General features: G+C 41.3%; 1 protein-coding gene across 2 annotated transcripts; it reads right to left on the reverse strand.

The window, feature by feature from the left end:
• Window positions 1-7,637: 7,637 nt before the first annotated feature.
• On the reverse strand, window positions 7,638-23,223 carry LOC133010122 (semaphorin-4E-like). Of its 2 annotated transcripts, none has more exons than XM_061077570.1 (14): window positions 23,105-23,223; window positions 16,705-17,196; window positions 16,265-16,407; window positions 15,598-15,660; window positions 15,160-15,258; window positions 13,665-13,764; window positions 13,240-13,350; window positions 12,950-13,101; window positions 12,332-12,504; window positions 11,839-11,995; window positions 11,540-11,762; window positions 10,646-10,761; window positions 9,463-9,682; window positions 7,638-9,343 (listed from the first exon to the last, which is right to left on the reverse strand). In XM_061077570.1, the coding sequence occupies exons 2-14, from the start codon at window positions 16,811-16,813 to the stop codon at window positions 8,586-8,588; spliced, it is 2,424 nt and encodes an 807-aa protein (XP_060933553.1). In that variant the 5' UTR covers window positions 16,814-17,196; window positions 23,105-23,223; the 3' UTR covers window positions 7,638-8,585. The 2 variants fall into 2 exon arrangements, with proteins under 2 accessions (XP_060933553.1, XP_060933555.1); XM_061077572.1 differs by lacking the exon at window positions 23,105-23,223 and adding an exon at window positions 22,638-22,839.
• Between the last annotated feature and the right edge of the window lie 32 nt (window positions 23,224-23,255).

Raw genomic sequence — 23,255 nt, forward strand, 5'->3', positions numbered from 1 at the left:
ATACACGTAGGCAGCGGAATTACTTTCTAGTCAGAATGGTGGTCCCTGGGACAAAACCAGTTGAAAACCCCTGTTCTAAATAAAGACGGAAGAATAAGCTACAAAAGAATATAGCAAAGAAACACCCAGCCATGCATGAAATAACACAATAAATGAATATGGCTAATTTTTTACCCATATTGTGCATTAGAAGGGGTTTGCATAGCCTGGGTATCAAAGGGTTAAATAAAAACAGTGGTTAGTGCAGCATGTGTAGAATTATCCTTTGAGATATCAAGAAGTTGTATACTATTTTGTGTTTTACTATTGACAATGGAAATCTCGTACACCTCTGTGTATTGTATGCTCCTACTAAATTATCATCTATACTATTCTATGTAAAAAAAACTCTGTGGGCTACCTGTGTAGGTACATGTAATAAATCTGATGTTGGGCTCTCAGAGTTAGAACAGAACCTGTAGTAGAGGAAATAAGGGGAACAACCGTTCATTTTGTGATACAAGCATGAAATTTGGCATAAACATTCTTCTGGGTCATCTCTTTAACTTTAGAATGGGGGCCATCCAAAAATCCAATATGGCGGTCATTTTTCAAGATGGCCGCCAAATCATCAAGTCATAACTATATTTATTGCATATTTGGGGAAATATTTCACAAATTGTGATAGATAGATAAATATTTTTTGGTTATTTTGACTTTTTAATTCAAAATAACCATCAGGAGGAGCCGGGGTTCTCCTCCCGGCATGTTGTTTTTTTATCGATTTTTACAAGCGATTACTTGGGTAGAATAAGTCTGAAAATGCAATTGTTTCAGTGTCAAGTCAAAAGAACTTCATTGGGCCTCAAACATCTCAGTGACATTCACAGCCGCACAAGGCTGTACAAGACAGAGTCAGACGAAAACATTTGCACCTGCCATTAGAACAGCTGTTTTTGCATGAGCATTTTGCCAATTCCTGGCAACTTGCAGCAATTGGTGGAAGTGTTTTGCCAGTTCACCAACCACCTTTGTCCTTGCAGTTTCCATCCCCATTCTGCAGGACTTGGTAAAACTGGTTGAGTGACAGTTGCTTGGCCCCAGACAGCTCCTGCTTGGTAGGCTGCACGTTTAATGTGTTCCTTGAGGGCTGCACTTATTAGTGGTATGGCCTTTGCTTGCGGGCGAACAGATGCAGTCGTGCATCATTCAATCAATCAATCAATCAAATTTTATTTGTATAGCCCATAGTCACAAATCACAATTCGTCTCATAGGGCTTTAACATGGTGTGACATCCTCTGTCCTTAACCCTCAGCAAGAGTAAGGAAAAACTACTAAAAACCATTTTAACAGGTAAAAATAAGTAGAAACCTCAGAGAGAGCCACATGTGAGGGATTCCTCTCCCAGGACGGACAGAAGTGCAATAGATGTCAAGTGTAGGAAAACATCATCGGGATTAAAGTTTTTAGCAGCAGCGATGAGGGTAAACATTTTGAAGGATAACTGCAATACTATATGTCAAGAAGTCCTGCTGCATCATAGTCTCTGGTCAGCAGCCAGCAAGATCACGATCCAGCATCAGGATGGGATCCACTAGTCCACAGTTATTGTCCACTGCCGCCAGTTAGGATCCATCATCAGCCGCTGCCTCGGTCCTGGTCCACCACCACCCGATGCCAACGTGACAAAGGATCCGCCATTCCCTCTACGATCAGCCGGCACGATACAGAATCCACCAAACTGGATCCACCACCGAGACCTCTGACGCGCGATCCACAATCACCATGGGATGATTGTGGATCGCCTGTCGGAGCCGGACAATGTGGACAATGACTGTGGACTATAGGGGATCTGATCTTGATGCTTGATTGTGATCTTGCTGGATGCTGACCAGAGACTATGATTGCAGCAGGACTACTTGACATATAGTATTGAAGTTATCCTTCAAAAATGTTTACCCTCATCGATGCTGCTAAAAAAAACTTTAAATCCCGATGATGTTTTCCTACACTTGACATCTATTGCACTTCTGTCCGTCCTGAGAGAGGGATCCCTCACATGTGGCTCTCTCTGAGGTTTCTACATATTTTTACCTGTTAAAAGGGTTTTTAGTAGTTTTTCCTTACTCTTGTTGAGGGTTAAGGACAGAGGATATCACACAATGTTAAAGCCCTATGAGACAAATTGTTATTTGTGAATGTGGGCTATACAAATAAAATTTTATTGATTGATTGATTGACAATCATAATCCATGGTGCGGCCACAGCTGTGGCCCTGCATCTGCGGGCGATAAGGCACAGAAACTCCGGGGACGGGGTCAAGTTAGTAACATGTACTGATGAGATAAGAATTACTTTGATGTGATAGGGATGGAGAAGAGGAAGGAGAAGCTGGAAAGAGAAGCTCCGTGTGTCATGTGTCATGAATTTCCTTTGCGTCTTAGCGTCATCAGGGGTTTTTGCCATGTAATCAATGATACAATGATACAGGCCGAACCCGAGGGTGCACTGGGGCTCAAGGTAAATCTGACTGGCTACTGGTTTGTATGGTAGTACGATGAAAAGCATGTGGCCCACTCAGTAGATCAGACTTCAATACCTCTATGCCTTTTTAAACTAAACGCTTCCTATTTTAGATCATAGGACGAGTTACTTTCTGCCGCACTAATTAGCTCTAACTATAAGCTTTGTCAAAAAGATGTGGCTTAACTTGATCGGTCATAGATTATGCTGGTCGGATATTGGTATATGCTTCAGGAAGCTCAGGAACACCTTTTGCCTTTTTTTGTTCTTAAAGTAGCTTAAAGGTTGGTTTGTATATGGAATGAGAACAGAGGGTAGTGCTACTCCTTGTATAGTACCAGACAGCCAATCAAATTGTTTGTTCATTCTAGTCTTTTTCGATGTCTGAAAAAGCGACTAGCGAACAAATCTAGCGACTATTGGGGTTTGGGTTTGAAATGCCACAGTGCAAAAAAGAAGCAAAAAAAGCAACTAGCCACAAATCTAGCTACTATTTGTACTGTTCTCCTATACTGTATATCCCCCAAATACCTCTATCCCTTTAATTAACCCTAAACTTCACATAGTTTCCCCCGTGACCTATAACACAGTTAGCCTATGACATGTTTTAGAAATGTTTCAGATGGTTATAACTGGTAACTCCTGTTATAAAATGTTCAAAACATACTATGGGAGTCCGATATTTTTGACATCTACAAAGTATAGGCAAAGATTATGCTAAAATGCAAAATCAGTCCAACCATGGTTGCCATCTTGAAATAAATGGCGGCCATTTTTGATTTTCGAGTGGCCCCGATTCCTAAATCGAAGAGTGACCTTCAAAGATGATTTGTACCAAATTTCACGCTTGTATCACCATTTGAATGATTTCCCCAAAATATTGCTGTTATTTCCTCCACTACTGGCACAAAAGTGTATAAATAAGCTGCCACCTTTTCCCTGAATAATCTACAGAAGGATCTGAACATGTCAGAGCTGGTTTACTATGTGGGGTTTTAAGTCTGGTTTAATAGATTAAGAAAATAGTCCTCATGGATGCTCTAGATTTTTTTTACTGAAATCCGATTAGAAGATTGCTTAGTAACTGGTCTGCAGCTTGGTTGGTTGACTGCATGCTGCCCATCTTCCTGCCTGTATCAGTGAAATTGCACGTGAGGCCGATTGGTGAGCTGGCCGTGAGACAGTATTTCATCACATGGGACCTAAACAGGAAACCAGTTTTGGGAGGGTGTTTCACCTTCGAAACTCCTTGGGTCACCAAACTCTTGTTGTGAAACTCACATTGGAAAACACATCGCAGTTCACAACTGAAGGTGACAAGAGAACAACGGAATTAAGATGCAACAACCTCAACAACCTGTTCAATGAGGTGGTCGATGATGCTCTGACAAATTATTGGTTAAGTGTAAACACAAACTTGATGAGCACACACAAATGGAAAATATGAACAGCCCAAACACATCTTCCTCCTCCACCAGTGATGTGTCTTGGTCCACAGAATTTTTACCACGCACGCAGACAATCAGACCTTAAAGTTGCAGTTCACCCACAGGTGGAATGCTTTTCTTTTTACTTTGTAGTCTGTGTACTTGTCGCTCGGGGTGTGTTGCATGTTAGAGCAACCTGCGTCAAATTCCACAAAGTTGTTTTTCAAGTTATTCTATTTTGTATTTATTGTCATTAAAACATATTTTTCAAACTAAGTAATATTCAAGGCCACTAACCGAACATTGCTTGTGATAACATCACGGTTCAGTAAAGAGACAATGTGTGGTGATAATTCAGTGTAACATTGATCATCTGCTGTTTGTCCCTCAGCCTGTTTCCTCACTTCTTAATGCCACTTTAGTTTTTTTGATAATGTTTGTGTTAGATTCACTTTGCTGTATACTAACTGGTTCTACTCCATCTCACTGTCACCAACAACACATCAAAGCGGCTGGATTGCCACAGTGTTGTTTTTCAGCCAAGATGTGTGGAGCGCGCTCAGGAAGAGTGGAGCACCAGCCTGTGGAAAAATGCACCAGTGAGGGAAGCAGGGTTCAACGCTATGGCGCAGCGGTGCCAAACTATCCTGAAAACAGTCACAGGTGATAGCCGAGCCCCGCCTCTAGATGGAGACAGATAGCTGGCCATGTCTGTGGTGCATCTGAAAGCACTCAAAAGTACCACATCATAACACCTTCATGACAAAATGCCTATTTAATGCATTCACATTTTTTGAACAAGTTTGTGAGATTTATGTAAGAGTTTTGTCAGCAGAGCTTGTTAAAGCTCTTCACTTCTGCGAAAGGGTTTTGTTCAAAATATACCTTTACATTCCAGCTTTGTTTACACTCTGATTATTGGCAAGAAAGAGAAAGATTTTGTGTGTTTGCAGCTGCATGCTATGCAGTGAGCTGAATAATAGGCTTGTTCATTTTTTAATTTTGAAATAATAGAAAGTCTTAAAACTGCGATTTATTTTACCTGAAGGAACTATTCTCTGTGTTTATGTATTCGGGCTGGACTCCAGTTTAGTTTTTATTCATTTTGCTTGCTATAGCTTTCTTGAAACGGGCCTGACTATTACGTGCACATATTACATGTGATAAAATGAGTTGCCTTAACGATTGCTTTTAAAAAAATTGTTGGTGCATAATCCTCCTTTGTGATTGGTCACTGAGCAACTGATGTGCCATAGCACCCTATCTCTCTCCTTGATTTTGATACTGAGGAAGAAGTCACACCCTAAAGGCCGATTAATAGTCGGATTTTACGCAGGCACGCAAGCACGCAAGACACGCAAGAGCCCCTTGCTTGAGTCTGCCAATTTTTCTAACTATACGACAAAGCTACGCAAGCCTCACGCAGCCCGCAAGGCTGTGATTGGCCTGCTAACTACATCCTTTCCTGAGTCTTATTTCCGGTTTCATGCCCCATAATACCGGCAGAAACCAAGTACGATTTAGAACAACGAATATGGACCAAATAGAAAAGCGTTTGGCAGAAGAGATCCGAAAGTATATCCCCTCACTGACTGGCGGATACTATGATTAGCCGCAGTGGCGATGTCAGTAAACAGTCGACGACGACTGCCAAACACAAAGAAGTCGTCTCTAGGGAGGTCTTTGACAAAACACGTTACTCCGCATAGTGTTCTGGCGGGGAATTGCTTTGCAACACGCGCAACCCTTGGGAAACCATAAACCAAAACGAGTCAGTCGATGCAACTGCGTGGCCAGCCGCAGTTGCAGTCGCAGTACTATAATTCGGCCTTTAGTGTACACGTGTTGTACTCTGATTTCTCAGTTTCTATGTTTCCAAATCTGCATTGTTTGCTTTTAGAGGTCAGCGCCCTGCTGTGAAACACCTTATCAGCTGTTGTCACTGTTCCACCCACCTTTCTCTCAGATAGTCTGAATTTTTGTGTTTAGTGACTGCAGTGACTGTTTGCATGCAGTTTACCATGGGTGGGGAACTAAAGAGGATTTTTTCTATTTCAAATATACTGACATCCTATAACCAATATAACCCGACACAGACTGACTCAAAGATATTATGTAGCTTTGTGTATATAATATATCAATATTTATATCAAAGCGTAAATGAAGCACGAGCACCAACTAGAAGGAAACAGTGTTCTTCTCATTCCTTATTTTTCTTTTCTTGTTACAAAGTGTCCTTCATGGCCAACTGCCAAATGTAGTATTTTGTTTTTCTCTTTTTTTTGATAAGTGAAAAACTATTACAGATGTTAAAATAATCTTTAAATATTGCAGCATTTCAATAAATATTCTTACTCATGTGGTCTCTGTCCTAGTTGAACATATCGGAATATAAATGACTCAGTATCTGATGAAAAGCCTGTGATGCACATCTGATTCATAAACTGAAAAGTCTACCTCACTGTCTAGTCAAGTATTCAGCGATTTTTTTCTCCCATGAAATCACATGTAAAGGCTTACACACTTGGGTAACAATGATTTCATGGGAGAAACGAAATCCCTTCTACATTGATGGTTTGAACATCAGTGGTGGAAGAAGTACTCAAACATATTACATTGAGCGTTTTACCTTTCTGTGTAGTTGAGTGAAAAGTACATTAAACCTAATCTACTTAAGTAACGTAAGCTTTTATAACAAAGTGGGCAAACGCACTGCTGAGCAGCCTCTATCAAAAAAATTGTAATTAAGTACACTGACAAAGTAAATGTACTTTGTTACATACCACAACTGATAAACATCCATATGCTTTTATAACAAAGTGGGAAAATGCACTGCTGAGCAGCCTCTGTCATCCTCTTGACCCATGTGGTGTCTTGTTAGTGGCCATTTCAAGTTTGTGTTTTTCTCTCTCTGCATTCATCATCCTCAGACTAAAATCGTTCACCCTGGCAAAGATAGAATGTCGTCATGTTGATTTATTCAGAAGTGTAAGTCAGACAAATTGGAAGAAACTGGGTTTGGGATTTTGTTTTAATACGCCTGTGAGCAACATTGCAGAACTCCATAAGAAAGCCTGAAGTACGAAAGACACCTCATTAAATCTTGGGAGAAGAATGAAGAGTGACGAATTGAAGAGATGGGGCAGCTGGAAAAAAATCGAAGACAGTGATTTCTGAAACTTAAAAACAGATCAGTGTGAGGCTGTTTTGGGAATAAAGAAACTGGAGACAATAGCTGGAAACTGGATCATCTTGATTCCCCTGAGTAAATATGTCTATGTTAAGCATTAACAGCAAAAACTGTTCTACTGCACTGGCAGTATTTTATTAATCTATCACCTGATAGGTCCAATATATATCCTAAATTTAGATCATGACCAATTATCTTACACAGCACTGTTGAATAATTGAGCAGATATCCACTTCATCCATTTCATATCTACGACACTTCAGATGAAACATGAGGCAGCTCTTTGAGCACAGTTGTAAATGGCAGAGTGTGAAAACCACAGAGCAGGTTCCTGTCATTTAGTTTGGTCTGTCTCAGAGTGTTAACCAAGGAGTCTCTGTCTGTGTGTGTGTGTGTGTGTGTGTGTGTGTGTGTGTGTGTGTGTGTGTGTGTGTGTGTGTGTGTGTGTGTGTTGCCAAAATCCAGACATGTGGGTTTTGGCTTTGCTTTCAAATGAATTTCTTAGACACTGAGAGCTACATATGCATCAAACTGCTTATTAGTTGTTTATTGTTATTATTATTATGAACATGGAAGGCATTTTCCAAATCTTGACACTCTCACTTAACTGTAGTGTGTCTCTCTGAGTTGACTCACTGCCAGAAATATTCACCCACACATCTGCATGCCAATGACATTTTGTCTTTTTTCACAGTAAGAACCATGTGTGCCTGGAATATAAAATATAGTTGAGTAGCCAAAAACAACCTTGGTTACACTATTGAACTGTAAATGATGATGTAACATTTACTGGAGTGAGATCAACTCAGGTTTATTTGGGTTAAGGAAGATAGAGAAGTTATAAAGTTAACTTATACTCTGTATCACCCGTTGAGCGTCATTTAAATGTTTAAATACAAAAGGTATGTGTGGAGTTAATTCTCTAACAGCCACCATGAAGTAAAGGAGTTGCACAGAGAGCTGATCAATCATTAACACAGCCACTGATGATGATGAATGTTGTCTTAAATAAACAGAAGTATCCATAAAATTAATTTTGACTTGGGAATGGAGGAGAGGTCACAGTGTTTTCTACTTGTTCCTTGTTGTCGACCATATTTACAAGACTTATTAAGAGTTTGAAGCTGAAATAAATATGTACAAAACATGTTACACAAAATATGTTACACAAAGTGTGTTCACTTAGGTTGTCATTGTACAAAAAATACATTTACATATAAAAATTTCTTTTCCAGCGTGAATATCCCACCAGAAAAAGTCCTTTCACTGAACCTCAGCTGCCATGTTACGGTATGGAAATGATAGACAGTGCAGGAAATTTGCGAGGAGAGACAGAGCACCTATCAAAAGAATTTATAATGTGAAAATCTTTTCTGAGAACCGTCTCTCTTCAGATGTACACCTATAGAAAGATAATTAGTGCACTGGCATTGGCCTCCGAGTGAATCCTACAACTCAGCAGAGTCAAATCTCTGACTCATCATTTATGTATCCGAGACCATCCAGACTTGAAATGTTGGCCATAGGTGTGAAGTGGTGCTCGCCGTTCCCTTTGAAGTCCACAACAGTGTGATTATTATTGGCTGTGCAAGGTCTCCCAGACTCAGGCCCCAGAAGCTTTACCTCTGACGTCCTGTTCTGAATGTGCATGTATTCACACGGCAACTGCCGCTTCCCCTCGCTCTGGCTGGGGCTCTGGAGCACCGGCGCAAATCTGAAGCACGCCCAGCGTCCTCCACTCCATATGCAATATATGACCCCCATCAGAAAAAGGCAAAACAGCGAGAGCAGACCCACGGCCACCTCCAAACGAGTCACCCTGCCAGTGTCGCTGTGCGTCTCAGGGGACGACGGGTCCTCTGGTCCCGGCGCAGTTGTGTTCACAGGGGGAGAAGAGTCCGAGGAATTCGTCACCTCAGTGCCAGGAGTGGTGCTGTCCTCCACTCCAGGTTCAGAGCAGAGCTGTAAATTATAAACCGCCACAGTTCGGTTGTATGTTCTGCCGTTAATCTGCTCTACTGAGTCGCAGGTGTAAAGGCCGGCATCCGATTCAGAGGCGCTCAAGATGAGGAGGCCACCGCTGTAGATGTAGTATTTGTGGTTGGAGTGAAGTGTTTGGTCAGAGAAACGCCAGACGACCTGTGCCAAGTTGGAGTGGAGCTGGCAAGACAGCTGGATGTTGTTCTGTGGGACGAGGGTGAAGTCCACAGCTGCAACTGGATCTAAAACACAAACACACGGTTTGTCTCACTGCATCTTATGAAAACAACTGCTGGAACATTGGCTCATCCAAAGCAACTCCACAGTGATGCATGCTATGACACACTGTGCGTGAGCATACCTGGCTGAGGACAGCGTGAGACGTCTCCCTCCTTCAGACTCTGCATTGCAGTAATTGGAGAGTGGGGTAAGCTGTGGACCGAGGAGCAGCGCCCAGTGGAAAAGTCCCAGGCACAGTACGGATCCCTGGCCAGGATGCAGTCCACACACGTGTCGTAGCGGCTGCAGTTGCTGACTGGCATCTGAACAGCACCGAAATCTGAACCTGCGTACAGCAGACCCTAAACACACACAAACACACGCACACACTTGTTTAATGTATAGTGTGTAATCTTTATGAAAATGTAATTTGAAATTATATTGATTGGTGGCAGGCTGGCAGCTGATTGTGGATTATGATTACAACTGGATTGTTTAGATAAAATATGCTCATACTAACTCATATTTACTACTTTAAATAACAATACTTCTATCATTTTAACTGTCATTACTGCTCCCTTAATCTCTATCAGATATTTTCTTTATATAGATACTATAGAAACATAGATAAACCTCTGCATTTACATTATATTACCTTGTATATTGTTATGTATGTGCAACATCTATTGCATTTTGTCTGTCTTGGGAGATGTTTCCTTCATTTAAGACTCTATATGAGGTTTCTGCATTTTCGTACCGTTAAAATGTTTTTTAGGTCGTTTTTCTCACTCTAGTCGAGGATTAAGGATGGCGGATGTCGCACCTTGTTAAGTCTTTTGAGTCCCATTGTGATTTGTGAATATGGGCTATACGAAAAATATCTGATTTGATTGATTGAAAAAGGGGTGTTGCTTGTCTTGATATGAAGATGGAACCAAAACAGACAAGCACATTTTAGTATACATTGAGCCTAATGAAATTGCCTTGTAGATTCAGGTTGTAACCATTAAACCATTCATACATTAAACAATGGTAGGTTCTATAAGGAGACACCTTCACAGAGCATTATATAAAGAAATCATGAAGGTGCTTCAGATTATTGCCAGAGGTGCTCTGATAGACCATTTCAGCGTTCGGTTTTTACTGAGAAATCATTGTTTTTCTGACTTGAAATGTCGGAACAATCGAAGCCTCTCTACATCCTATAAGTGTCATTAAGTGAAGACATATTCAAATGTACATAAACTCTGATTATGTAGTTTTTGCCATGAAAAAACTTTTAATGGGGTAACAAACTTAATTCAAGCAAACTGGACATAAATTACCTTGGTGGATGAGAGGCGCAGGATGCTGATCGGCTCAGGGTTTTCAAACAGTTGAATCTCCTCAATGATGAACATTTCTCCAGCGTAGTTAACAGCCTTCTGAACAAAGCCATTTTCTATCAGGAGACAGAAATTTACAATGACATTCATCATAGAAAAAGGACATTACAAACAAAGACCTTTTAACCAAGATCACAGCTTTGATGTGCCCAGTCACTATTTATATGATATCAATGCATCTTCAGCTAGTGAATAAAAAAGGAACTGATTGAACCATTGTTTAAAAAACATAAAGCCTGTAGCAGCTGTCTACAACGATCAAATAATGTTTGAAGGTATAGAAAGGTCGAAAAAAACTAAACTCAGTGAACAGCTGATCTGTTGTAGTGATGTTTGTTATACTACACAAAAGTTCAGGCTGTAGCTGCAAAGTCTGATCTGACGAACACATAATTTCTCTGCTTATGAAGCCAGCTTTTAATTTATATAAGAAAGGATGTTTTTTTTGCTTCTTTCAAAAGTTACAAACTCCTACATTGAAGACCTGAACACATCCAGATTCTGCACTATGAGTGATGAGCTCCTACATGAAAACTTAAGTTCAGAGATTTCTTTTTCTCATCGTTTTATGTTGCCACAACTGTCAATCCAACAACCGCATAATCCGGCGAAGCAGATGAGACAATTTAAAATCTTAAACTCTAAATAATTAATATTTGAGTTAAAGTTTTCCAAACTTTGATAAACTTTGATGAAATTTTGATGTTTTAGAGAACTACTAAAATTTTCAGGGCTCCATGTTTAATCAACTAAAATATTCATACAGAAAATCTAAGCTGAGGAAGACTCCTGCATCAGCTCTGTTGCTGTGCTTTGTTATATAATGTGCTTTACCAGTCCCAATAAACATGACAGTGTATCTCTGTCCGTCCAGCGCCAGCACGCTGTCCACTACAATCCGAGTCAGCAAAGCTCCCCTCTTGACCAGCAGCGGCCCTCCTGTCAGCGGAGGAACGGCCTCGTCCATGAGGGGACGGTCTCTGATGAACTGGAGGGTTTTGTCAGGAAGGTCCAGAGAGCGGTTTATCCCCATTTTGCGAGCCACATCATTGATGCACTGCAAAACATAATCCCAGTTAAGGACTGTGTTTTATTCTGGCATAATTTCAGGCTGTAGCCGTCGTTACACCCACCGCTCCTGGTCTGGGGACTGGCACTTCTCCGGTGTACATCACCCACTTCACATGGGAGGTCTCCACGGCAACAGGTGTCTTGAACTTTCCCTCATTGAAAGTATTTCTGATGTCAGAAACGCTGTACGCGCACACAGCAGAAACCTGGGACAAACTCCTGGAAACACCCATTCAAACACATTTGGTATAAAAGCAAAAACATGAAAATAAACTTTATTTATAGCGCACAAAATCCACATTACAAAGTGCTTTACATTGGTGACAAAAATGTATATGAACTACAACAACTGATATATTTGTATGACTGGATAATAAATGTTTATTCTTGAATGAATAAAAATAGTAGGTGTTAAATACCTTTTATACAAATAAATAAATCAAGATAAACGCAACACCTCATGATTTTGTGTAAAGACACCTTTGTTGTTTCTCCAAACTGACTTTCTTCTAATGGTGGGAACATACAGACTACAGGATTTGACTGAGTACTCACGATTGCGGTTTGAAGACAGCGTAGAAGACGCTCTTCCTCCAGTCCTGGTGCTTCAGCAGGAAGACATCCTGGACAATTGGGGGCAGGCTGGGTTCAGGGAGGGAACAATCCAGACGAGCTTTCAGAAACGACGTCCATTTCCTCTGCAGCGTCCGCTGGCCGCCCATATCCCCCTGAACACAGAGCAGAGCACTCAGTCATGTGCACATATTCCCTTCAACAATAACTACAAGAAGACCTGTGACAGACCTGGGTCTCTGAAGATTATAAAGGTTTTGAACAAATAATTACTTTATATAACCTCCGCCGTGGAGGTTATGTGTTTGCCACTATGTGTTTGTTTGTTTGTTTGTCAGCAGGATTATGCAAGAATTACCTAATGGATTTCCATGAACCTTGGTGGAAAGATGGGACATTGGCCAAGAAAGAACAAATTAAATTTTGACCCAGGTCCAGATCGGGCAGCAGAGCCAGGAATTTTGTTTATCACTTTCTTTAACTCTGCCAGATAGGGCGTTTTCAGTATTATCACCAATTACCCACAGAATAATTCATGGATCTTGATCGATTGATTGATTGTTAGGAAACGTATATTCATGGGTGTGTGATATTTGGTACCTTGCAGACACGGGCCACTCGGGACACTGTGACTTTGCTGTAGAAGTCGTACTCCATGGCGTTCTCGCTGAAGAACAGGTACACCTTATCATCGTCGCCATCTGAACTGTCAAAACTCTCCCCAACAAAGTCCATGTAGACAAAGTTAGGCTCTGAAATCACAGAACATAAAGTAAGGATAAATGCAAAAAAGGCAAATGACAACACATACCTTCAGTTCCATCTGAACTATGCACTTGATTATATGAAACTTTAAAAGTAAAGGTATTTTTTGCTGCAGAGGAACTCACCACTGAGCCAGGAGCTCTTAAACTCAGTGCGGACGGCCAAGTTTGAACTGCGCAGGACCACAGGCTCAGAGCCCAAGAAGTTGATAGATGTAGCAGAATACAGGTCATTTCCTGTTGGACAGGAAAAAGAGTTGAGGAAAAAGTTCCTGGAAATCAATTATTCGCGTGAAGTTAGAACAATATCTTGTTTATATGGCGACTAATGAAGTGAACCGACTGTTTCAGTGCATGTGTTGAGTGAGGAGGCAGCAGCAGCAGAGATATTAGATGTTACATTTACTGTATAGCCTGGTCCTGTTGCCTTTCAAGTCAGCCCACAGTTATCATGAACTTATCTTCTTTTTTTCAGTTGGTGCACTTTGAGCTTTCAGCATTATATTCTGTGCTCTGTTCCCTTTGGCAGCAAACGTGACTCAGACACTCACCAACCATGAGGGAGGAGTATCTCTGTAAGGGATCAAAAGGACACTTCCCCTTCCCCTCCTCCTGCTTTCCCTGCAGCTTCAGCTGTCCGCTTACAAAAGTCTGTCGAAAAACAAGAGGGAGAGAGAGCAAAGAAAAGACTCAGATCGTATCTAGATTTAGCCCATTCACTGTATTTACACTATTACTCACAATTAAGAAAATTCAACTGAAGCCAACATTTCTCCTGCCTGTTTTTTTATTTTTATTTTGTCAGAATGATTCCATGCAGATTATAGAGATCTGCTTAAGAAAACAATGAACCTCAGGTCTGCTTTTATTTTTCCTCAAATTTACATTGTTGTCTTTCTGCAGTTGCCCATAGGAACCATTCAATTCTCCATGGTGGAGCTTTCAAGTGTGTTCAGTCCTCTGAGGTTTGAGCTCGCTGCCAAAATAAACCGCAGTCATGAGCCGCTGCGTGTTGTCGAACAATGAAAACCAACAAAGACAATAAATAAGCAAACACTGACTAAATGTATCGCAACCAGATCTAGAACTAGAAGAAAGGAGAGAATGCGTGACACTTGTTTGTGTTGCAGGGTGTGAGTTAGTCAAATAATTTTTGAATAAAGAACAAACCCATACTGACCATTAAATTAACAACAGAAGCTTTGTATACAGACAGCAACATGTAACCACAGATATCTGCATGACTAAAGAATGAGTTGGGTGATGTTTCATATTGTCAACACATCACATGAGGAAACCAACAAAGAACCAATGCTACTAACTTGTTATTGTACAAGTGTGTGTAGCCTGATGGACTTCACAAATCTCTCTATTCATCTGTTCTACAAAAAGCAATAAAACACTTTATTGAGCCACACCATAACATTTATCTCAGTCCCCCCCCCCTCAAACACACAGAGTTGTGTCTCCATGAGCTCCGAAGACTTAACATTGACTTACATTGATTTCATGTATACTTACTCTAACCCTCTAACCCTAACCCTAATCCTGACCCATAACCCTTAACCCTTAACCATAGTTATTAATAGCCTGACCTTAACATAAAACTAACCTAAACCTAAACTTAAACATAGCACAAAACCCAAACCTAACCTTGAATCACGTCTTCACCTTAAAATGTAAATTTAGGTTTACGTTACGATTTACGGAACTTTTTGTCCCCATGAGGAAGACAAGTCCCCATAATGCTGTGTAAGCAGTTTTAGGTCCTCACATCGTGAGGAATACCTGGATCCCCCCAACAAACATTTCTGAGACATTTGTTTAGCTTAAAAGCTTCAGTAGGAACAAATGGTAAATTACTTTTTCATGGCATTTGTTGACAATAAAACAGAAGAAGTGATTAATAAACATATAAAACAACTTGTACAGATCTAAAAGAGGCAAAACCACTCAACCTGAGTGAGTTTTACATAATCTCTTCCCTTCACATAAACAGGGTCAGTTTTTAAAATCCTCTAATCTATGCATGTATTCTACACTTACCATATAATCACAGGTGGGGCTAAAAGCATTGGTGCCGCACACATACATCGCAGTGTCATTGACTCTATGCAGGGTTCGAATGTAGTTGCGGCATTCCACCTGAAACGAGATTCCAGCCCAGAGAATGCCAAGGTCAGAGCTTTGTTAGTTCAGCCACAAAAAATACAAACATGCCACAAACATATAGTGACTGCCCGGGATGCCAGGAGTCGAGCTGGGGACCAAGAGGTCAATGCCTTTATTTGGTCTTTCAGTACGAAGCTGGAACTACAGCACTTCAAAGACTTGAAAACCCACTCCCTTATAAATGATTTACAAATGCACAGAGATAAATTGCGTGGGGGAGTAAATCGTTTTTAGTTTGGAGTCATCCTTAATGCTTGTGTTCTTGCTCCAGTTAGTGTGTGTGAGCTGTGTTTTGAAAGTTGGTACACAAACCTCAGCATGCTTTCCCTTGTATGTGCACTCCCTCTGTTTCTCCTCAGTCACTCGCTGGTACACCTGCATCAACACAGGGAGAGTGTTTTGTCAAAGCACGTGGGAACATTGTCGCAACAGCACGACAGCCGCTCAACCTGTTTACACTTCGCACATCAGTTTGTCTCGTGAGCAGGGACAAATCCGTCTTCCGCTCAATCAACAGAGCGCTATTGCAGGTTCAACAAGACCAGAATTCATAAAAAACTTTGTCTTGCAAATAAACATAGGTCAAGCTGAGAACACTGTGGAATGCGAGCATCCAATGTCCAGCTTGTGATCTAATCTTTGACCAGAATACACTGCAGTTAACTGGCAGACGGCCACCTTGTCAAAAAATACTGAAGGTTGACAAAGAAAGATACACAGGGAACAGATTAATTGATTTAAGCATAATGACAAGGGCTGCAACGATCTATCCAAAACTTCTTAATTCCAGAAATTAATCATCCCCATTAATGTGTTAATTTTGACAGCCCTAATATAAAAGTAAACCATCCTATTAATAAATTGATTTCTCAAATTCTATGAACTTTACTGAGTGCCATTCTAGTTTCAACCTGTAATAAGATCTAAGAAATCGACACTCGGCCTAAGTCCTAAGCAGGTTTCTTTGACATTTTCTTACCACAGACTTTCTCACTGAGATGTCGTCGATGTCCAGAGCATATATGGCCTCTCTGGCTCCCAGCAGCAGCAGGCCCAGGTCATCTCTCATCAACATAGTGGAGTAGTTGGAGATCCCATCCTCTCTGAACATCTTCAGCTCATCTGAACAGGAGAACATCAAGAATCAACACTTACATTTGACTCCCACATTTGTACCTGCTGCATTTTTGGTAAAAAAACGCTTCCACAGCAGAAGCAGAACAGAAATTAATTTCAATCTATTTAAGTGTGTCCCAGCCGGCATATAATCCAAGCATCTGGAGGCACTTGTTCATGTATCTTGGTTGAAATATTCTGCTACCAATTCTGGTGTTTACTGGTCTATATAATGACACTTATTCAACACAATAAGAGCAATGTCATTAAATCTTGTAGAGGCAGTGAGACTAAGTGACTTACTCTGATATGGTACAGTCTTGCGTGGGGCACAGTAGTGAGTGTTGCTTGCAACGAGTGAAACATGGAGCATCAATCCACAGATGATGCTCAGAGCTTTGAGAAGAGACATGACTCAGAGTCCAGGTTTTTCTCAGTGTGGAAGAGCTGCAAGATCCAGCTCTGCCACCGCAGCATTAATCAGAGAGAGAACATGGTCCAAGGTCTCAGTCCAGACGCTGTTACGCTGCGGGGACACCGCTGCCCGGGACATGTGCCGCTCAGGCACGAGTGGTTTGTTCACAGACGTTCATGCAGATGTTTAACCAGGCCTGTAGAGCACAGCTCAGCCTGCTTTCAGTGTGAAGTCCTGCGTGGTGTGTATCTATGTCGGTGTTAGCCTCCAGCGCAGATCTAATGAGCTGCTGGTGTCATCTCTGGAAGGAGGAGCAGAAGCCATTCTCTCTGGCTACTGGTGAAGGATGTTGGAGGTGATCATGGTTATGGTTCCACTTTCTAGAGAAGATATGAAAACATTTATCAATTAAATGTTCAATGAGACACATTGTTCAGCCTCTATCATCTTATATCTTACCACTTTTTCTGTTTGAGCCATGAATCATGGCTTATCATAACGTGCAGCTACATAGAAATGCTCTTTTCAGTGATAGTCCTGGGAAGGTGTTCAACAACGCTGCTGCATCGTTGTTGCTGTTCTAATTATCTAGTATTTATATGACTGCACAGTGTGACAGTCAGCAAGAATGACAGAAAGATAGTCTTAGATAATCACAACCATAAAAAGCTTTTTAAAGGAAGGTACCAGAGAAATGTAGCATTGAACTCAACTCAATGATTACAAATAGAATGGTAAAGCTGAGATATCTTGAGTTTTAGACCCTTTAATGCATCAAACTCCAAAAACACTGAATCCTACAAGTCCCATAATGCAACTCAAGAGCGTCTTCAATTAGACCATGTCAGTGTTTTTTTAACCTCCAGCAAGGAGCTTATTTTTTCATCTTGTTTTGTTCATAAATGAGGAGGATTACGCGAAAACTACTTGACATGAACAAAGAAAGAAATCATCCATCCAGGATTTGTTTTCACATTCTTTTTTTTACATTATCATTGATTTCTCAGAGACATGTTAAGGGGACTGATATTCATGTGTATGCGCAATCTGGTGCAGATAAAAATATGGATCTAGTGAGTTAAAATGTGGTTTCTTGAGGGGACTGTTGGTAAGGTAAACAATTTTAGACCTAAATTAACAACATTTAATGAATGTAAATTCTAAGATACAAAAACAGAGTTTAAAAACTGTGAGGAAAGAGATAGTAGCTTTAAGTTGTATTTACTTCCTTAGTTTTAAAAATGGGTTTGTGAAAGACAGGCACAGATACGATTTTATTGTCACACCAGAGAAATCACATAACAGTGTGAAAAGTTGAGCAGTAAACAATCAAGTTCACAGCGTCAACTGATGTTCGTGAAAATCTGCAGAGTGCCATGCTGCCCACCAACCCCCCCCCACTCTCTCTTCCTCCTCCACTCTCTGTCTCTTCCTGCCCTCCTCCCCGATAAGAACCTGCTTCCTCTGGGCTCAGCGGGGTTCAGGCAGCAGAGGGGGATCAGGTTTGGGCATGCATACAGATCACAGTATTTCACTGCTTTAGCGCCCCATCCCTACCCTGGGATTCATGCTGAATTGAGACTTCGCAGCGTCTTTGGCGAGTTTCTGACTGTTTTGACTAACTGAGCGGCGCAGCCTCATTCAAAATTCATCAAGGCCCTTTTTTTCCCTCCCCTCAGAATAACACACAAAGCACACTTAAGAGCAGTCTTACAAGGTAAAAACTATGCTCTTATCTTTTTGCTTCAAAGCAGCAGCCTCCCACAGCTGCTTCGTGAGAGTTATTCAGATTTTAGCTCGAAGAGGAAAAGAAACACAGCACATCTCATGGAGATGGAAGCCTTTGAAACGTCCGAGCCTGCCAACACAAACCAAAAAATGACAGCATCCATTTTTCCTCGAGAGGCCTCTTGTTGTTCCCTCTGAACAACCTCGGGTGTGAAAGGTGGATTTTGCAACAGGCTGCCGCGCTCCCACCTTGTTGTTACTTGACACAGCAGGACGAGTCGCTACGTGTACAGGACTCATCTTTTGTCAGAGCACCCCCCACCACCAGCCTGTAGTTTGAGCTCCACAACTGGACGGAATGACTGAGCAGGTGTTTCCCTCAGCGTGTGATAGACACTTCTACACGGTGCCGACAGGCAGGTATGGCTACAATAACAAGAGAAGCATTCAGCAGTTGTCCCTGCTCTCTCTTCCGTTGTTTATCCAGGGTCATACTCACACACTGACATTTGTGAGTGCATGTGTGCATGTGTGCGTGTTTGTATTTTGGGGGTGGGGGTGGGTGGGTGAGCAGTTGAGGTTTTTACAAGTCACTTGCTGTACACAGATCAGACCATTGTGCTCTGTCTGTCAGTTTATTGACAGTTGGTATGAGCACTTTAATTAGAAAAACAAATCTTAATTTTAAATGTTTTTGGCACAACTTCTTTAACAGTGGTTTAGAAATAATGTATCACCTCTGCCATGGAGGTAGATGGATTGCCTAGATTGATGCAATATATATATAATGCAGGCAAAAAATATATAAATATATATAATGCGTTGTGCAGAATAATTGTACATAAGTTTTGTAAAACGTTTTGCTGTTTATGAAGTGTTTGTCATTTTCTGCTCATGAAAAAGAGTTTGAAACCACAACCTTCCCTCAGGATCAAAAATCTGTCCTGAAACTTAAAAATAATGGAACACTTAATACTTGATAATTATCAATATTGGTTGATAAGAATTTTTTTTAAATATTAAGCCATATCGTCCAGCCCTACTTGCTGCTCAGGTGTCAACACTGTTCTTTCTTAAAGTATAAATCATAATTTCTTTCACACTTTAGTGACAAAAATACCATTAAACCACATTGCAGTAGGTCTGATCTCTACACTGGGAAAAAGGGTACTCTGTGAGAGACTGGAGTGAAGTCCCGCTTCACCTCTGGATTTATGCTGATTCCAGTAAATCCAGTAAAACCTGCTCAAAGATCAGTTATTAGGCACAGAGCCGTTTAACACAGCTCTATATTTAAGAACATATAGGACAAGGTGCAGAATATCCCTTGTATCCCTTGACATTGCAACACAATGTCCACCACATTGTGAGATTATACAGCACCTTAACACGCACCTCATTAAGAGAATTAAATATGTATGACTGATGTTGTTTGTGTAGAAGACAACAGTATTTGCATGAGGTGAACAACACTCAACCTGACATTTGAAGCACTGGTTGCATGTGAAAACAAGCAGCAGAATGCAAAGGTTCAAAGGCTGCGCACGAGCTGGTACAATACGATGGAGAAGGCTTACAGCAGCGTCTCCAGAGACTCCCACCACTTGAAGCACAGGGGATATTAATAGCCTGCTCAGGAGCTTCCACTGTATCTACAACACCCTGCGATGGAGTCTCACCACAATTACATGCAGCGTACAAAGTAAAACCCCAAGCGTGCACAGACAGGCACCCTGCTGTCATCACCGTGAGTAATAACAAATCCAGATCCTAAAAAAGCTGTCTGAACAAACAGCTGGAGTGAACTGTGACTTTGTGAGTTGAGCATACGCCTTAATTTGTCCTCCTCCTCCTACGGGCTGTAACCGATTCACTCGAGCAGCTGACTAACTGGTCTGCAGGTTGGTTGGTTGACTGCCTGCTGATCGGCTTCCTGCCTGTCTCAGTGAAATTCCACATCAGGCCGATTGGTGAGCTGGCCTTGATACAGTATTCCATCACATGGGCCCTAAACAGGAAACCAGTTGTGGGCGGGTGTTTCACCTTTGACACTCCTTGTGTCGCCAAACTCTTGTTGAGAAACTCACTTTGGAAAAAACACCCCACTTCAGTGCCGGGTTATATTTTTTAAAGCTCAGATGGTCTAAAGCAAACCGCTCTTTTTAGAATAATGACAATAACCCGCCGGCGTTTTGATGAGTAGGCAAGTTGTAATCAGCGGAACATTTTACTTCAAAAACATGACGTGTGTGGAGTTTTCAAGCCTGTCTCAGTGTGCATCATTAAGTAAATGGAAAATGAACACTCAAAGCATGTAGCACAACTAAAGGTGACAAGCAAACAACAGAATAAAGATGCAACAACCTAAAAAAACGTCTCTGACAAATTACTTGTCATTGATGAGACAAGTCTGGTTTAGTGGAATCGTACGCTTGAATAAGGAGACACACACACACACACACACACACACACACACACACACACACAAACAGATAGACACATACAGAATCAGGCAAGTCCCAGCAGGAGTTTGGCCACAAAAGGAAAATATGAACAGCCCAAACACGTCTGCCTGCTCCACCACTGATGTGTGACAAGTTCACTGACAGACAGGAACAACCAGGAAAACAAAATGTGACGACGAACTTAAAGCTAAAATGAAAACCTGGGAACTGTTTTCATCAAACCGAGACAGACTCATTTAATTCAAAACTCCTACAACCAACAATCATTTTCAATTATTACTCATTGTCTGTGTTGTTTATTGATTAAGTGACAAACTTCTTTGCCTTTAAAATGTCAAAGAAATGTCCAAAACTTTTTCTTAAAGCTGAACGAGACATCTTCAAATGTCTTGTTTTGTCCGACACAAAGATATTCAGTTTGCAATCAAGGAAAAAATAAACATTCTCACATTGGAGAAGCTGGAACAGGGAAATGTTTCTCAATTCTTTCATTGAAACATGAATCAATTATTTAAAAGGCATCGATTATCTTATTGTAGATCAACTAATCTGCCACTTATTTCAGGTGTAGTGGTGAAAGAATGGTGAGTTAACAGTGCAAGGGCCTGCTGTGACCCATTACAATGTTTCATGGATAGAGAAAAGCCAAAAACTGAAGGTTTACCTCACACGTACAAATCAAACCTCCTGCTTCATCCGTTCTTTTAAACAGCTGCCTATAAAGTCTTAAAAGCACCATGTGAGCCGGTCATGTGAAAAACAAAATAACCTAATCCCCTGCTGTTTCTCCAGACTAATGTTCAAGTCCTACAAACTGTCCATCTGATCACAAGCAACTGGGTCAAATGTCTGATCTACACCTCTGCAGTGTCAAACAAACAAGTGTCAAAAAGTGGACATGAAGTGTGTGAACATGTTAAAGTGAAGCGTAGAGGAAATGTGCATCATTGCCAGGTGAGACCACAGAGGGCTGGTGGGTTATTTGTAGTGTAGCTGCTCTGCTGTTAGGATGACAGCTGAAACTGGGCCACCCCCCTGTGCAAACCCCGAACAAGTGTGGTGACACTTCTGTAAGAGCTGCTCCCTCAGTCACACGCATGCATCATCAGCTATGATTCTCTCCCACACTTGAACTATCACTCTCAAGGGCTGTGTGATAAGGCAATTGATGCTGTTGAGAGTTTAAATCAATCATATCCGTAATATGAATGATTATCACAATAGTTGTTACATTTTTATTTATTTTCGGTAACTCACAAAAGGTTGAGGTTTTAAACACTTGACACACTAATACAAATTTGAGTCAGATCATTAATATACTTCATCACTTTGTTTACACATAGCATTATGAATATATCGGAAAAAAACATTGAGCCTTCTATATATTTACTATTCATTAAAGTATATTAATTATTAATTATTGATATTGTTTTATCACCCAGCCCCTACCCTCAACTTTAGAGCATCCAGTTACATTCAGTCATAACGTGCGCTGTCAGTTAATGATTTATAAAGTCAATGATTTTTTGATTACGCAAGAATGTAAGCATTTCCAGATTAGTTTACAAATTAAAAGGTGTGCCGAGTTTCACAAGTGTTGACCTTATTCCCTTGTGTATCATTTTTACCTTTAAAGGTCTGATAATCCAATGTTTCAATGGATCAACGGCTTGTTTAGTGAAAGTAGTTTGGTTATTGGTCCAGACAAATGTTCCCGCAGGATTTTCACCTCTCACTCACTCCCGAGTGTGTGTGTATGTGTGTGTGTCCTGAAGCTGCACCGTGCAGCGACCCCAGCAGACACCGCCCTGGATCAGCGACACCATCTGGGGCGGAGGTGGGTGAAGTGTGTTGGATCCTACCACTGCTTAGTCTGCCTTCCAGCTGCTATTATTAGATTAGGATCCTTTAATCTTTAGATAAGACAGAGAAGTTACACAGTGCTGTTTGTCTGTATGCGCTCCCCTCAGTCACACAGGCTGACAATCCTGTTCCTACGTGGATAAGAGACAATCTCTATCCACCGGGACAAACCTGCGCGCAAACAAGCCCGTGCGTAAAAGTCCGAGGCGCGGCTCATGTGTCCCTCACTCACCCGGGCTGAGGTGAGCTGTCTCCGCTGTGCGCAGCAGCAAACACCCTGCTCCTGCTGCTCCTGCTCCTGCTCCTGCTCCTGCTCCTGCTCCTGCTCCTGCTCCTGCTCCTGCTCCTGCTCCTGCTCCCTGCTCCTGCTCCCTGCTCCTGCT

This window comes from Limanda limanda, chromosome 9 (genome assembly GCF_963576545.1).
Source record: "Limanda limanda chromosome 9, fLimLim1.1, whole genome shotgun sequence".
Taxonomy (NCBI): domain Eukaryota; kingdom Metazoa; phylum Chordata; class Actinopteri; order Pleuronectiformes; family Pleuronectidae; genus Limanda; species Limanda limanda.